Source organism: Oncorhynchus kisutch, linkage group LG14, assembly GCF_002021735.2.
Source record: "Oncorhynchus kisutch isolate 150728-3 linkage group LG14, Okis_V2, whole genome shotgun sequence".
Taxonomy (NCBI): domain Eukaryota; kingdom Metazoa; phylum Chordata; class Actinopteri; order Salmoniformes; family Salmonidae; genus Oncorhynchus; species Oncorhynchus kisutch.
In genome coordinates, this window is record NC_034187.2 from 62,653,770 (window position 1) to 62,669,436 (window position 15,667).

Genomic DNA, 15,667 nt, shown 5'->3' on the forward strand with positions numbered 1-15,667 from the left:
CTATTTGGCTCTAAACAGACAGTACATGGTGGCAGACTATCTGACCACTGTGACTGATAGAAAACTGAGGAAAACATTGACTAGGTAGAGACTCAGTGAGCACAGTCTGGCTATAGAGAACGGTCATCACAGACAAACCTGGCTGCCCAGAGAGGACAGGCTGGGCTCACTCTGCTCCAGGGGAGAGGTAGAGACAGAGCTGCATTTCCTATTACACTGTGACAAATACTCAGACCTAAGAGAATATTCCTTTCCCAAAATTATAATTCAATACAAAAAATTGGAAACTATAAAATCAAATATTTATTGGGTGAAAAGCCAAAATGTGCAGTTTTGGCAGCCAAATATGTGTCCTCCTGCCACAACCTGAGGGACAGCCAGTGAAAAGTGCAAAGTAATGTCGATAATATTTCCCATCTTGTTTTGTTTGGTCTTTCATACCACATCATGTGTCTTCTCAGTCATGTTGACACTGGTCTACTACCACTGCTTTAATGTATTGTTGTTCTGATCAATATTGTTGTTGTAGTTGTTGTTAATGGTAATCCCATGTCCACTACTACTATTATTATTGCTGTTGGTCCCACAATTTATCTATATATTTTTTTTTCGATATGTATACTTTGACAATGTAAGTAATAATTACAGAGAGAGACACAGAGAGAAAGATAGACAGAGAGATACAGAGAGAGAGAGAGAGAGAGAAAGAGAGACAGAGACAGAGACAGAGACAGAGACAGAGACAGAGAGAGAGAGAGAGAGAGAGAGAGAGAGAGAGAGAGAGAGAGAGAGAGAGAGATACAGAGAGAGATACAGAGAGAGAGAGAGAGAGAGAGAGAGAGAGAGAGAGAGAGAGAGAGAGAGAGAGAGAGAGAGAGAGAGAGAGAGAGAGAGAGAGAGAGAGAGAGAGAGAGAGAGAGAGAGAGAGAGAGAGAGACAGAGAGAGAGAGAGAGCCTGACAGGAGCAGGCAGGCAGGAAACTACAACAAAATTAAACCAATGAATTATAGATAACACGGAAAGCACTTTATCTATTGAATAGATATTTAAATGTATTTGTTGTTATTTTTTCCCCTCTTGACTTGTTTGTTTATTTTCCGGTGAAGACGTGACTGTCAATCTTGTTAGTCTGGAAGCGGTGATATTATACTGATAAATCAGGCGTGGGAGATGATGACGCTATCCTACAACTCAGTGTCCCTGATGTTTTATTCACACAGATGCCTGTGTGTGTGTGTGTGTGTGTGTGTGTGTGTGTGTGTGTGTGTGTGTGTGTGTGTGTGTGTGTGTGTGTGTGTGTGTGTGTGTGTGTAATGATTCACTGTTCAATATAGCCTGTGTGATGAAAAACAAGCTGTAAGGACAGTATCTGAGCGCAGACGGCTTCACACTAAGACAGGACACAACTACACTCAAAGTACAGTATCTGAGTGCAGACGGCATCACACTAAGACAGGACACAACTACACTCAAAGTACAGTATCTGAGTGCAGACGGCTTCACACTAAGACAGGACACAACTACACTCAAAGTACAGTATCTGAGTGCAGACGGCATCACACTAAGACAGGACACAACTACACTCAAAGTACAGTATCTGAGTGCAGACGGCATCACACTAAGACAGGACACAACTACACTCAAAGTACAGTATGTGAGTGCAGACGGCATCACACTAAGACAGGACACAACTACACTCAAAGGGAGACTACAATGAACAAACAGTGAACGGACAAAGATGGAATGGCTTTCAGTCATACTGAAAAACTTGATAACAATTCTAACAACAGCCATTGTGTTGAGTCCATCTGATTTGGCACTGTATCAGAGAGAGAGAGAGAGAGAGAGAAAGAGTTCACACTCCTTGGATTCTGTGAGAAGCCAGAGTAGAACTCATCCTGAGAAGTCATCCGTCACAATCATGAGAAAGTCTGCTTAAACTGGAGGGTTTTCAGATCCCCCAAAAATTATAACATTCAGGAGCTCCTGGTTTAATTATGGCATTAGCCAAGCGTGTATAAAGGATGAATTCATTTCATCACGGTTATTTATAGATGTTTTACAATGAAAATATTAGTAGGCCTAAAAATGTTTTACTTTGACATGGCAACTTCAGAAGTGTGTGTGTGTGTGTGTGTGTGTGTGCCCACCTATCTTCTTGGTGCGCTCCTCTCCTCTGGTGTGCATGATGATGGGAGAGTAGATGAAGGGACTCTTGGAGGACATGTTGTTTTCCAGAAGGCCTTTCTGCTTGTGGGGACGCAGGCTGACGGGCAGATCCAGCAGCTTCACTGATCTGTAGCAGGGGAGAACCAATCAATCAAATGTATTTATAAAGCCCTTTTTACATCAGCTGATGTCACAAAGTGCTATACAGAAACCCAGCCTAAAACCCCAAACAGCAAACAATGCAGGTGTAGAAGCACGGTGGCTAGGAAAAACTCCCTAGAAAGACAGGAAGCCAGTAAGAAAACCTAGAGAGGAACCAGGCTCCGAGGGGTGGCCATGCTGGGTGGAGATTTAAGAGTACATGTGGCCATTAAGGTCAGATCGTTTGTCAGGGGATGGGAGATGGAGAAGGAGCGAAGGAGGCAGAGAGAAAGATTTTATCTCCACAGCCATGAACAAGGTGTGAATTGGCGCTAGTAGACACAGCACTTATCACCTCTGTGAGTAGCCAGACATTCATCTATCTATCTACACACAGACCAACGGTACAGACGGTCCTCCATCTCTCCTGGTTCTACTAACGGCCCTGCCAAGCCAGAAATAGAGGAAGATGGATACGGAGAAGATAGAAAACAGGGAGAAAAAGTGTATATACACTGCTCAAAAAAATAAAGGGAACACTTAAACAACACAATGTAACTCCCAAGTCAATCACACTTCTGTGAAATCAAACTGTCCACTTAGGAAGCAACACTGATTGACAATACATTTCACATGCTGTTGTGCAAATGGAATAGACAACAATTGGAAATTATAGGCAATTATCAAGACACCCCCAATAAAGGGGCAACAGGGTAGCCTAGTGGTTAGAGTGTTGGACTAGTAACCAAAAGGTTGCAAGTTCAAATCCCCGAGCTGACAAGGTACAAATCTGTCGTTCTGCCCCCGAACAGGCAGTTAACCCACTGTTCCTAGGCCGTCATTGAAAATAAGAATTTGTTCTTAACTGACTTGCCTAGTTAAATAAAGGTAACATTTTTTTTTTTTTAAAAGGAGTGGTTCTGCAGGTGGTGACCACAGACCACTTCTCAGTTCCTATGCTTCCTGGCTGATGTTTTGGTCACTTTTGAATGCTGGCGGTGCTTTCACTCTAGTGGTAGCATGAGACGGAGTCTACAACCCACACAAGTGGCTCAGGTAGTGCAGCTCATCCAGGATGGCACATCAATGCGAGCTGTGGCAAGACGGTTTGCTGTGTCTGTCAGCGTAGTGTCCAGAGCATGGAGGCGCTACCAGGAGACAGGCCAGTACATCAGGAGACGTGGAGGAGGCCGTAGGAGGGCAACAACCCAGCAGCAGGACCGCTACCTCCGCCTTTGTGCAAGGAGGAGCAGGAGGAGCACTGCCAGAGCCCTGCAAAATGAGCTCCAGCAGGTCACAGATGTGCATGCGTCTGTTCAAAAGGTCAGAAACAGACTCCATGAGGGTGGTATGAGGGCCCGACGTCCACAGGCGGGGGTTGTGCTTGCAGCCCAACACCGTGCAGGATGTTTGGCATTTGCCAAAGAACACCAAGATTAGCAAATTCGCCACTGGCGCCCTGTGCTCTTCACAGATGAAAGCAGGTTCAATCTGAGCACGTGACAGACGTGACAGAGTCTGGAGACGCCGAGGAGAGCATTCTGGGACATCATGTCTCGCTCCATCCACCAACGCAACGTTGCACCACAGACGGATGCTGGAGTTGGCGGATGCTTTAGTCCAGGTCTGGGAGGAAATCAAATCAAGAGTCGGCTTTCTATTCCGCAACAAAGCCTCCTTCACTCAAGCCGCCAAGCTTACCCTAGTAAAACTGACTATCCTACCGATCCTCGACTTCGGCGATGTCATCTACAAAATGGCTTCCAACACTCTACTCAGCAAACTGGATGCAGTCTATCACAGTGCCATCCGTTTTGTCACTAAAGCACCTTATACCACCCACCACTGCGACTTGTATGCTCTAGTCGGCTGGCCCTCGCTACATATTCGTCGCCAGACCCACTGGCTCCAGGTCATCTACAAGTCTATGCTAGGTAAAGCTCCGCCTTATCTCAGCTCACTGGTCACGATGGCAACACCCATCCGTAGCACGCGCTCCAGCAGGTGTATCTCACTGATCATCCCTAAAGCCAACACCTCATTTGGCCGCCTTTCGTTCCAGTACTCTGCTGCCTGTGACTGGAACGAATTGCAAAAATCACTTTGATCATGTGTTTTCAGTTAGAGATCCCTCACGCAGCAACAACTGTTCTCTACATCTCCGCATGACACAGACCTGACTAGACGATGACACTTTGATCATGTGTTTTCAGTTAGAGATCCCTCACGCAGCAACAACTGTTCTCTACATCCACCATGACACAGACCGGACAAGACTATGAGCAAGGCACTATGGTTACTGTAGTTAATTACCAAGTTTTATACTCTAAACTACGTAGAATATGTAATGTGCGCATTGAACTCACAGGGGGGAAAAAAGACCAAAATTGTATTCAAATCATTTGACAGACATCTGTCAATTACTTATTTAAAAAGCCATAAAATAAGCGACATTTCGGTTTATTGCTCAGCACTACTTATCAATGACTAACTTGGCTAAATAAAATACATTCACTTGAAATGCGTCAATTAAAAATAGCCAACTCAATTTACCAACTTCTTCGACCAAAAAATGGAAATCTTAAACTCTTTTCAAAAGCAATGCATGGACCTCTAAACATGTAGTTGAAAAACCAATTATTCACCAGAGCCTCCAGACAAGCCTATTCAACAGAGTCTCCAGACAAGCCTATTCAACAGAGTCTCCAGACAAGCCTATTCACCAGTCTCCAGACAAGCCTATTCAACAGTCTCCAGACAAGCCTATTCAACAGAGTCTCCAGACAAGCCTATTCACCAGTCTCCAGACAAGCCTATTCAACAGAGCCTCCAGACAAGCCTATTCAACAGAGCCTCCAGACAAGCCTATTCAACAGAGCCTCCAGACAAGCCTATTCAACAGAGCCTCCAGACAAGCCTATTCAACAGAGTCTCCAGACAAGCCTATTCAACAGAGCCTCCAGACAAGCCTATTCAACAGAGTCTCCAGACAAGCCTATTCAACAGAGTCTCCAGACAAGCCTATTCAACAGAGTCTCCAGACAAGCCTATTCAACAAAACCTCCAGACAAGCCTATTCAACAGAGCCTCCAGACAAGCCTATTCAACAGAGTCTCCAGACTAGCCTATTCAACAGAGCCTCCAGACTAGCCTATTCAACAGAGTCTCCAGACAAGCCTATTCAACAGAGCCTCCAGACTAGCCAAGCCTATTCAACAGAGTCTCCAGACAAGCCTATTCAACAGAGCCTCCAGACAAGCCAAGCCTATTCAACAGAGCCTCCAGACTAGCCAAGCCTATTCAACAGAGTCTCCAGACTAGCCTATTCAACAGAGCCCCCAGACTAGGAAAGCAAATTCAACAGAGCCTCCAGACTAGCCAAGCCTATTCAACAGAGCCCCCAGGCTAGGAAAACCAATTCAACAGAGCCTCCAGCTTAGCCTATTCAACAGAGCCTCCAGACTAGCCAAGCCTATTCAACAGAGCCCCCAGACTAGCCAAGCCTATTCAACAGAGCCCCCAGACTAGCCAAACCTATTCAACAGAGCCTCCAGCTTAGCCTATTCAACAGAGCCTCCAGACTAGCCAAGCCTATTCAACAGAGCCCCCAGACTAGCCAAGCCTATTCAACAGAGTCTCCAGACCAGCCAAACCTATTCAACAGAGCCTCCAGCTTAGCCTATTCAACAGAGCCTCCAGACTAGCCAAGCCTATTCAACAGAGCCCCAGACTAGCCAAGCCTATTCAACAGAGTCTCCAGGCTACCCAAGCCTATTCAACAGAGTCTCCAGGCTACCCAAGCCTATTCAACAGAGCCTCCAGACTAGCCAAGCCTATTCAACAGAGCTCCAGACTAGCCAAGCATATTCAACAGAGCTCCAGACTAGACAAGCCTATTCAACAGAGCCTCCGGACTAGCCTATTCAACAGAGTCTCCAGACAAGCCTATTCAACAGAGTCTCCACACTAGCCTATTCAACAGAGCCTCCACACTAGCCTATTCAACAGAGCCTCCAGACAAGCCTATTCAACAGAGCCTCCAGACAAGCCTATTCAACAGAGTCTCCAGACAAGCCTATTCAACAGAGTCTCCAGACTAGCCTATTCAACAGAGCCTCCGGACTAGCCTATTCAACAGAGTCTCCAGACAAGCCTATTCAACAGAGTCTCCAGACAAGCCTATTCAACTGAGTCTCCAGACAAGCCTATTCAACAGAGTCTCCAGACAAGCCTATTCAACAGAGTCTCCAGGCTAGCCTATTCAACAGAGTCTCCAGGCTAGCCTATTCAACAGAGCCCCAGATTAGCCAAGCCTATTCAACAGAGCCCCAGACTAGCCAAGCCTATTCAACAGAGCCTCCAGACTAGCCAAGCCTATTCAACAGAGCCTCCAGACTAGCCAAGCCTATTCAACAGAGCCTACAGACTAGCCAAGCCTATTCAACAGAGCCCCAGATTAGTCAAACTTATTCAACAGAGCCCCAGATTAGTCAAACCAGGCCTATTGAACAGTGACTTTTACTGAAACGTAAACGAGTCAAATTTCACCATAAATACATTTACAAGTAGATGCTTCTGTAAATCAGAGTGTCATGTAAAATGTTCACAGCTATAACTCTGTTCTGACCAGGAGGGAGGAGAAGAGCTACATTTCAATCATTACACCATCGTCAGAATGACCTGACTTTGTTCAGTGGGAAGAAATATTGTCTATTGATTAATCAGGCCACAATGTTAGAACAGTGTGGTAACAATGATGAGCTCATTGGTACATTGATTACATCAAATCAGAATGACAGTTCATACACCAGTGTTCATTAAGGGCACAACGTAGCAAAACGTTTTGCAATGGTACACGAAAACAGACGTTTCTTATTGGACAAGGTCAGATTTTACCTCCCCATTTCTCTCAGTTTCAGAGCGTTTTCATCCATTCGTTCTTAATAAACACGACCCAGAGACCCCTCACCACCTTTGACTGACTTACCTGACAACTGTTGCTGAAAAAGGGCTTTAAAAATCTGATTGACTGACTGACGTACCTGACGATGGGTAGCTTGCTTAACGGTACTGGGGGCAGTTTGAGTCCATCAGGCAGGGTGAGAACCTCCATTCCTCCAGGACATTTAGACGTGTAGTTCTCCAGACTCTGAGTCACCTCCTTCTTCTCTGTGGACCGGGGAAAGAAGGAATTTGGGTTAGAAACGTGGAGCACATTACAGATGGTCAGTCTGACCATTTGAAGTAACCAGGAAAAACCATTTCTTCAAAGAGCGTTTTCACACAGTGTCACTATAGGGTGTGTGAAGCACATATTACTTGGCACCCTTTAGATAGAGCCAGTTTCTCCCTCATCATTTGAAGTAACCTCTCTCGCTATAACTATTGCTCCTAGTCTAAGCAAGATTACACGGCCCTGCCAATTTAATTGAGCATAATAACACAAATAACACAACTCCAGCCCAGCCCTGTCCCTTCTCCCCATCCTACAGTGTGAGTTTTATAGCTGGATCAATAAAGATGTTTATGGCCGTGCTGTATCATCACTCTCAGCCTCGCTGCTTTAGTTGCAAACAAAAATGTCTCTATGAGTTACTCTGTTGGCTGGGCCTCACGCCACATGGGGGCTGAGAGAGAGAGAGCGATATACACTTCAGTCAAGCTCCTAGATAGGCTACTTCTCAGTTCCCCACTACATACCCCTGCTTGGACAGCCACAAAATACCACAGTATTATCCTGAGCAACAGAGCAGCACAGACAGAACGTACTTTGATCCAGAGTCAGGGCGCCCTGGCAAACATGTCCTTCTGTAGTTCTGATCTGACAGACTGAAGAGCAGAGCAGTTCCAGTGCCAGGAAACAGAACATCACCGTGATAAAACATCTCTCAGAGTTAATAGTGCCATTATTGAAAACACTGACATGGCCTTGCTTTACATAAAAATGTATCGAGCATCCTGTTGTTACTAAGCACATTCCTGTCACGTAAAAAGCTGACCAAATGAAGGTCTTAAAGGGATGTTAAAAGCCCTCTGTTTATTAGGAGTCGAGTCACATTCAGTGTTGTGTGTTTGCAGTGTTGGGAAGTGGCTTTAGTGATCATGGTTTAACAAGCAGAGAAATGCTGCATGCAGCTTATGAAACCGACCAAGTAGAAAAGGACACGGAAGGATTTGAGTATTGTTGCCTACCTGTCTACGTACCAGTCTTTCAATCCGCTTCCCTGCCTACTCGTCTGCCTCCCTGCCTGTCATGGACAATTTCAAATGATTCCTAAACCTGCATGGAGTCTGTCTGTCGATACATTTCAATTTAGTCAATTGTATTTGGAAGCCCAAGTAAACGCAGTCTAAGAGTAAAACATGGCAAGTTGAAGGACAGACCCAGACGAACAAAACTTATTGATTGTCATTTTGGGATGATGTGAGGTAAAATGGTATCTTTGAAGAGCTCACTGCAGCATTACACAAACAGCTCTCTGACTACCACTTTCTCTCCGTCTCTGTTCCCTGTCCCTCTCTGTTCCCTGTCTCTCTCCCCCTCCGTCTCTCTGTTCCGTCTCTCTCCCCCTCCGTCTCTCTGTTCCCTGTCTCTCTCTGTTCCCTGTCTCTCTCCCCCTCCGCCTCTCTGTTCCGTCTCTCTCTGTTCCCTGTCTCTCTGTTCCCCGTCTCTCTCTGTTCCCCGTCTCTCTCCCCCTCTGTCTCTCTGTTCCGTCTCTCTCTGTTCCCTGTCTCTCTGTTCCCTGTCTCTCTGTTCCCTGTTTCTCTGTTCCCTGTTTCTCTCTGTTCCCTGTCTCTCTCTGTTCCCTGTCTCTCTCCCCCTCCGTCTCTCTGTTCCGACTCTCTGTTCCCTGTCTCTCTGTTCCCTGTCTCTCTGTTCCCTGTCTCTCTGTTCCCTGTCTCTCTGTTCCCTGTCTCTCTGTTCCCTGTCTCTCTGTTCCCTGTCTCTCTGTTCCCCGTCTCTCTCTGTTCCCCGTCTCTCTGTTCCCTGTTTCTCTCTGTTCCCCGTCTCTCTCTGTTCCCCGTCTCTCTCTGTTCCGTCTCTCTCCCCTCCGTCTCTCTCCCCCTCCGTCTCTCTCCCCCTCCGTCTCTCTCCCCCTCCGTCTCTCTCCCCCTCCGTCTCTCTCCCCCTCCGTCTCTCTCCCCCTCCGTCTCTCTCCCCCTCCGTCTCTCTCCCCCTCCGTCTCTCTGTTCCCTGTCTCTCTGTTCCCTGTCTCTCTGTTCCCTGTCTCTCTGTTCCCTGTCTCTCTGTTCCCTGTCTCTCTGTTCCCTGTCTCTCTGTTCCCTGTCTCTCTGTTCCCCGTCCCTCTCTGGTCCGTCCCTCTCTGGTCCGTCCCTCTCTGGTCCGTCCCTCTCTGGTCCGTCCCTCTCTGGTCCGTCCCTCTCTGGTCCGTCCCTCTCTGGTCCGTCCCTCTCTGGTCCGTCCCTCTCTGGTCCGTCCCTCTCTGTCCGTCCCTCTCTGTCCGTCCCTCTCTGTCCGTCCCTCTCTGTCCGTCCCTCTCTGTCCGTCCCTCTCTGTTCCCTGTCTCTCTCTGTTCCATCTCTCTCCCCCTCCCCGTCTCTCTCCCGTTCCCCGTCTCTCTCTGTTCCCCGTCTCTCTCTGTTCCCCGTCTCTCTCTGTTCCCCGTCTCTCTCTGTTCCCAGTCTCTCTCTGTTCCCAGTCTCTCTCTGTTCCCCGTCTCTCTCTGTTCCCCGTCTCTCTCCCTCTCCCTCTCCGTCTCTCTCTCCGTTCCCCGTCTCTCTCCCTCTCTCTCCGTTCCCCGTCTCTCTCCCTCTCTCTCCGTTCCCCGTCTCTCTCCCTCTCTCTCCGTTCCCCGTCTCTCTCCCTCTCTCTCCGTTCCCCGTCTCTCTCCCTCTCTCTCCGTTCCCCGTCTCTCTCCCTCTCTCTCCGTTCCCCGTCTCTCTCCCTCTCTCTCCGTTCCCCGTCTCTCTCCGTTCCCCGTCTCTCTCCGTTCCCCGTCTCTCTCCGTTCCCCGTCTCTCTCTGTTCCCCGTCTCTCTCCCTCTCCCTCTCCGTCTCTCTCTCCGTTCCCCGTCTCTCTCCCTCTCTCTCCGTTCCCCGTCTCTCTCCCTCTCTCTCCGTTCCCCGTCTCTCTCCCTCTCTCTCCGTTCCCCGTCTCTCTCCCTCTCTCTCCGTTCCCCGTCTCTCTCCCTCTCTCCGTTCCCCGTCTCTCTCCCTCTCTCTCCGTTCCCCGTCTCTCTCCGTTCCCCGTCTCTCTCCGTTCCCCGTCTCTCTCCGTTCCCCGTCTCTCTCCGTTCCCCGTCTCTCTCCGTTCCCCGTCTCTCTCCGTTCCCCGTCTCTCTCCCTCTCTCTCCGTTCCCCGTCTCTCTCCCTCTCTCTCCGTTCCCCGTCTCTCTCCCTCTCTCTCCGTTCCCCGTCTCTCTCCCTCTCTCTCCGTTCCCCGTCTCTCTCCCTCTCTCTCCGTTCCCCGTCTCTCTCCCTCTCTCTCCGTTCCCCGTCTCTCTCCCTCTCTCTCCGTTCCCCGTCTCTCTCCCTCTCTCTCCGTTCCCCGTCTCTCTCAGTTCCCCGTCTCTCTCAGTTCCCCGTCTCTCTCAGTTCCCCGTCTCTCTCAGTTCCCCGTCTCTCTCAGTTCCCCGTCTCTCTCAGTTCCCCGTCTCTCTCAGTTCCCCGTCTCTCTCAGTTCCCCAGAGTTGAGAGAGCAGGTGATTAAACAAGTAAACATTACAGGAAATTCTAAATGTTTCCCATCAACTAGTATGTCAGTCAACAGAGAAATAAGCAATTCAATGAATAAGCGTAGGAAGAATTGAGAGCAAAAACTAAATTACAGGAGTTCACAGATTTAAAATTGGCCCACATCAATTAAATAGCCTGATCACACAATTTGCCTCTCCACATACTAACTAGATGTTTATAAATGCAGTCCGACAGATAACTACAGTGGAATATGCATTTTTCCGTCTAACCTTCAGACCATACAGTATCAACCCCTCCGACTAGGCGGAGGCCAGACATAGAGCTGACAACCGGCAAGCCTATAAATAAAGTCAACGCTACCTCCTCTACTTTACTGCTCACGTTGAGTAATGAACCACTGCATTGCACAGGTATCGAGGAGTCAATACGCCCTGACATTTACTGGGCACAGTGACAGACTGCTTAACAGACGTAACGACAGAACATCGTTTCCCTTTCGTCTTTCACCAAAAACACAGAGAACTGAACACAGAACTTGAATTATGCCTAAAGTGGTGAATAAAGGAATATTTCAAACTTAGGTCAATATATTATTTAGTCTGAGACCACGTAAATCAACCCAAGGAAAACCTGATTCAACTCATGAATTCTGCATTCATACTTCCACATTCATTCTTACATAACTGGTTCAACAGTCTTAAACTTTGAATGGCACCAATATGTCTCGCTCTCATTTCTCAGTTCATCCGCTCATTTTGAAGAGAATCGCCTACATTTCCACCCAGAGCAGCAGCCTATGGTGTGGTACTGTAGAGGACCCCTGGTGATGACTGTGGGCTGTTTTAGCATCCTTTGTGAGGCCTCTTAACTGACTGAGACTCTAGGGGGAGAGAGGGAAGAGAGGCTGGGACTTCCGATACATCCTGACACGAGTAGCATTCAATAAAACATAGAGGGAGATTCTGCCAACTGTCACTGTAGATGATGTACTGCCCTGCCAATGTGATGGAAAGTGCTGCCAGCATACAAACTAATGAATATCAAATGAATTACGAATATATATATTTATTTATTGTTTTGGGGGCAGGAATGTTTACCAGTAGTCAACTGCAATGACATCCGCATATTGTGGGCGAAAATCCTAGCCTAATGCAGTAAACCAGAATACTGCACCAGAAAATGTCAAATGGGTGGGAGACTAGCAAAAAGTGACAACAGACTTGGAAAATACGTGCACTTACTTCAGTATACAGAGATGGAGTAGGTGAGTGGCCATCTTATGCGCTTGTGAGGATTGAGGGAAATCAGGAGGCAATGCCTGGGGCTTTCAAGCAATTAATCGACAAGTTCAGCTCATAACGTTGATGTTTCAGTTCACACTAAAGTAGCCAGGAACCTGTATACTTTAAGTTACTGTTATGTACGACTCATAGACATACACTGAACAAAAATATAAAATGCAATAATGTCAAAAGATGTTACTGAGTTACAGTTCATAGAAGGAAATCAGACAATAGAAATACATTCATTAGGCCCTAATCTATGGATTTCACATGACTGGGCAGGGGTGCAGCCATGGGTGGGCCTGGGAGGACATAGGCCCACCCAATTGGGAGCCAGGTCCACCTACTGCGAAGTCAGGCCCAGCCAATCAGAATGAGCTTTTCCCCACAAACATGCTTTATTAGAGACAGAAATACTCCTCAGCACCCACCCTCCCTCTCCTCAAACAATCCCACAGCTGAAAAAGACTGATGTGGCGTCCAGGGCTGGCGTGGATGCAAGTGGTCTGCGGGTGTGAGGCCGGTTGGATGTACTGCCAAATTTCCTAAAACAAAGTTGGAGGCAGCTTATGGTCGAGAAATGAACATTACATTTTCTGGCAACAGCGCTGTTGAACATTCCTGCAGTCAGCATGCCAATTGCATTTTACCTCAAAACTTCAGACATCTGTGGCATTGTGTTGTGTGACAAAACTGTATATTTTAGAGTGGCCTTCTAATGTCCCCAGCACAAGGTGCACCTGTGTAATTATCATGCTGTTTAATCAGCTTCTTGATATGCCACATCTGTCAGGTAGATAGACTAGCTTGGCAAATGATGAATGCTCACTAACAGGGATGTAAACAATTTTGTGCAAATGTGATAGAAATCATTATTTTCTGCTTATGGAAAATTTCTGTGATCTTTTATTTCATGTCAAGAAAAATGGGACCAACACTTTACATTGTTGCGTTTATATTTTTGTTCAGTTTATAATTTCTTCAATTGGAATCATATTAGTCCGAGTGGTTATACCCATTCTAATAATTACATTTATAAGATATTACCGATAGATTCCCAACTCCTAAAATGATTACACTGCCTCCAAATCACACTGTGTTGAAATACTTGCTTATGAACCTCTCCCAATGATGCAGATAGAAAATGATAGTAAAAAATAAAATTGTAACTAACAAGAGGAATAAAATACACAAGACAGGAGCTACAGTTGAAGTCGGAAGTTTGAAGTCGGAAGTTTAAATACACCTTAGTCAAATACATTTAAACTCAGTTTTTCACAATTCCTGATTATAAATTCCCTGTCTTAGGTCAGTTAGGATCGCCACTTTATTTTAAGAATGTGAAAAGTCAGAATAATAGTAGAGAGAATGATTTATTTCAGATTTTATTTATTTAATTACATTCCCAGTGGGTCAGAAGTTTACATACACTCAATTAGTATTTGTTAGCATTGCCTGTAAATTGTTTAACTTGGGCCAATGGTGTTGGGTAGCCTTCCACAAGCTTCCCACAGTAAGTGTGTTAATTTTGGCCCATTCCTCCTGACAGAGCTGGTGTAACTGAGTCAGGTTTGTAAGCCTCCTTGCTCGCACAAGCTTTTTCAGTTCTGCCCACAAATGTTCTATTGCCCACAAATGTTCTATAGGATTGAGGTCAGAGCTTGTGATGGCCACTCCAATATCTTGACTTTGTTGTCCTTGAGCCATTTTGCCACAACTTTGGAAGTATGCTTGGGTTCAATGTCCATTTGGAAGACCCATGTGCAGGACAAAGAATGCTGAGATCCATCCAAAGAACACCATACCTACTGTGAAGCATGGGGGTGGAAACATCCTGCTTTGGGGCTGTTTTTCTGCAAAGGGACCAGGACGACTGATCCGTGTAAAGGAAAGAATGAATGGGGCGATGTATCGTGAGATTTTGAGTGAAAACCTCCTTCCATCAGCAAGGGCATTGAAGATGAAGGACGAAGACTTACAGAAAAGGTTTGACCTCTGTCATTGCCAGCAAAGGGTATATAACAAAGTATTGAGATAAACTTGTGAGTGTATATATAGTCTAGTGAGTGTGCATATAGTCTAGTGAGTGTGCATATAAAGTCTAGAGAGTGTATATAAAGTCTAGTGACTGTGCATATAAAGTCTAGAGAGTGTGCATATAGTCTAGTGAGTGTGCATATAAAGTCTAGAGAGTGTATATAAAGTCTAGTGAGTGTGCATATAAAGTCTAGTGAGTGTGCATATATAGTCTAGTGAGGGTGTATATATAGTCTAGTGAGGGTGTATATATAGTCTAGTGAGTGTGTATATATAGTCTAGTGAGTGTGTATATAAAGTCTAGTGAGGGTGTATATACAGTCTAGTGAGTTGTTGTGTGTAGATGTTTTTCATGGTGCATATAAAGTCTAGTGAGTGTGTGTAGGGTCAGTGCAAGATAGTTAGTGCAGATACACAATACGATCAAAAGGTATGTGGACACCTGCTCCTCGAACATCTCATAACAAAATCATGGGAATTGATATGGAGTTGGTCCCCACCTTTGCTGCAATAACTCTTCTGGGAAGGCCTTCCACTAGATGTTGGAACATTGCTGCGGGGACATGCTTTACATTCAGTCGCAAGAGCATTTGTGAGGTCGGGCACTGATGTGGGAGGATTAGGCCTGGCTCGCAGTCAGGCGTTCCTATTCATCCCAAATGTGTTCGGTGGGGTTGAGGTCAGGGTTCTGTGCAGGCCAGTCAAGTTCTTCCATACCGATCTCGACATACCATTTCTGTATGGACTTCGCTTTGTGCACGGGGAATTGTCATGATCAAACAGGAAAAGGCCTTCCCCAAATTGTTGCCACAAAGTTGAAAGCACAGAATCGTTTAGAATGGAATTGTAAAGCTGTAGTGTTAAGATTTCCCTTTACTGGAACTAAGAGGCCTAGCCCAAACCATGAAAAAACATTACACACAACAACCCATAATGACAAGAGAGCGAGAGGCTGAGTTAGAGATGGAGCGAGAGGCTGAGTAAGAGATGGAGCGAGAGGCTGAGTTAGAGAGGCAGAGAGAGAGAGAGCGAGCGAGAGGCTGTGCTTTCTCTGCCTCTCGCTTGCTCGCCCTCTCTGCCTCTCGCTCACTTTCTCCGTATCTCTAACTCAGCCTCTCGCTTGATCTCTAACTCAGCCTCTCGCTCACTTTCTCCGCCTCTCTAACTCAGCCTCTCGCTTGATCTCTAACTCAGCCTCTCGCTTGATCTCTAACTCAGCCTCTCGCTTGATCTCTAACTCAGCCTCTCGCTTGATCTCTAACTCAGCCTCTCGCTTGATCTCTAACTCAGCCTCTCGCTTGATCTCTAACTCAGCCTCTCGCTTGATCTCTAACTCAGCCTCTCGCTTGATCTCTAACTCAGCCTCTCGCTTGATCTCT

At 46.5% G+C, this 15,667-nt stretch overlaps 1 protein-coding gene across 2 annotated transcripts in view; it reads right to left on the bottom strand.

Annotated features, from left to right (window-relative positions):
- The window catches only part of LOC109903521 (trafficking protein particle complex subunit 9-like), a 333,691-nt gene that overhangs the window by 292,099 nt on the left and 25,925 nt on the right, over positions 1 to 15,667 (bottom strand). For both annotated transcript variants that reach the window (XM_031788712.1, XM_020500289.2), the window contains 2 exons: positions 7,353 to 7,479; positions 2,151 to 2,296 (listed from right to left, as the gene is read on the bottom strand). In XM_031788712.1, coding sequence (XP_031644572.1) covers positions 2,151 to 2,296; positions 7,353 to 7,479 — 273 coding nt within the window. The remainder of the gene's footprint in view (positions 1 to 2,150; positions 2,297 to 7,352; positions 7,480 to 15,667) is intronic.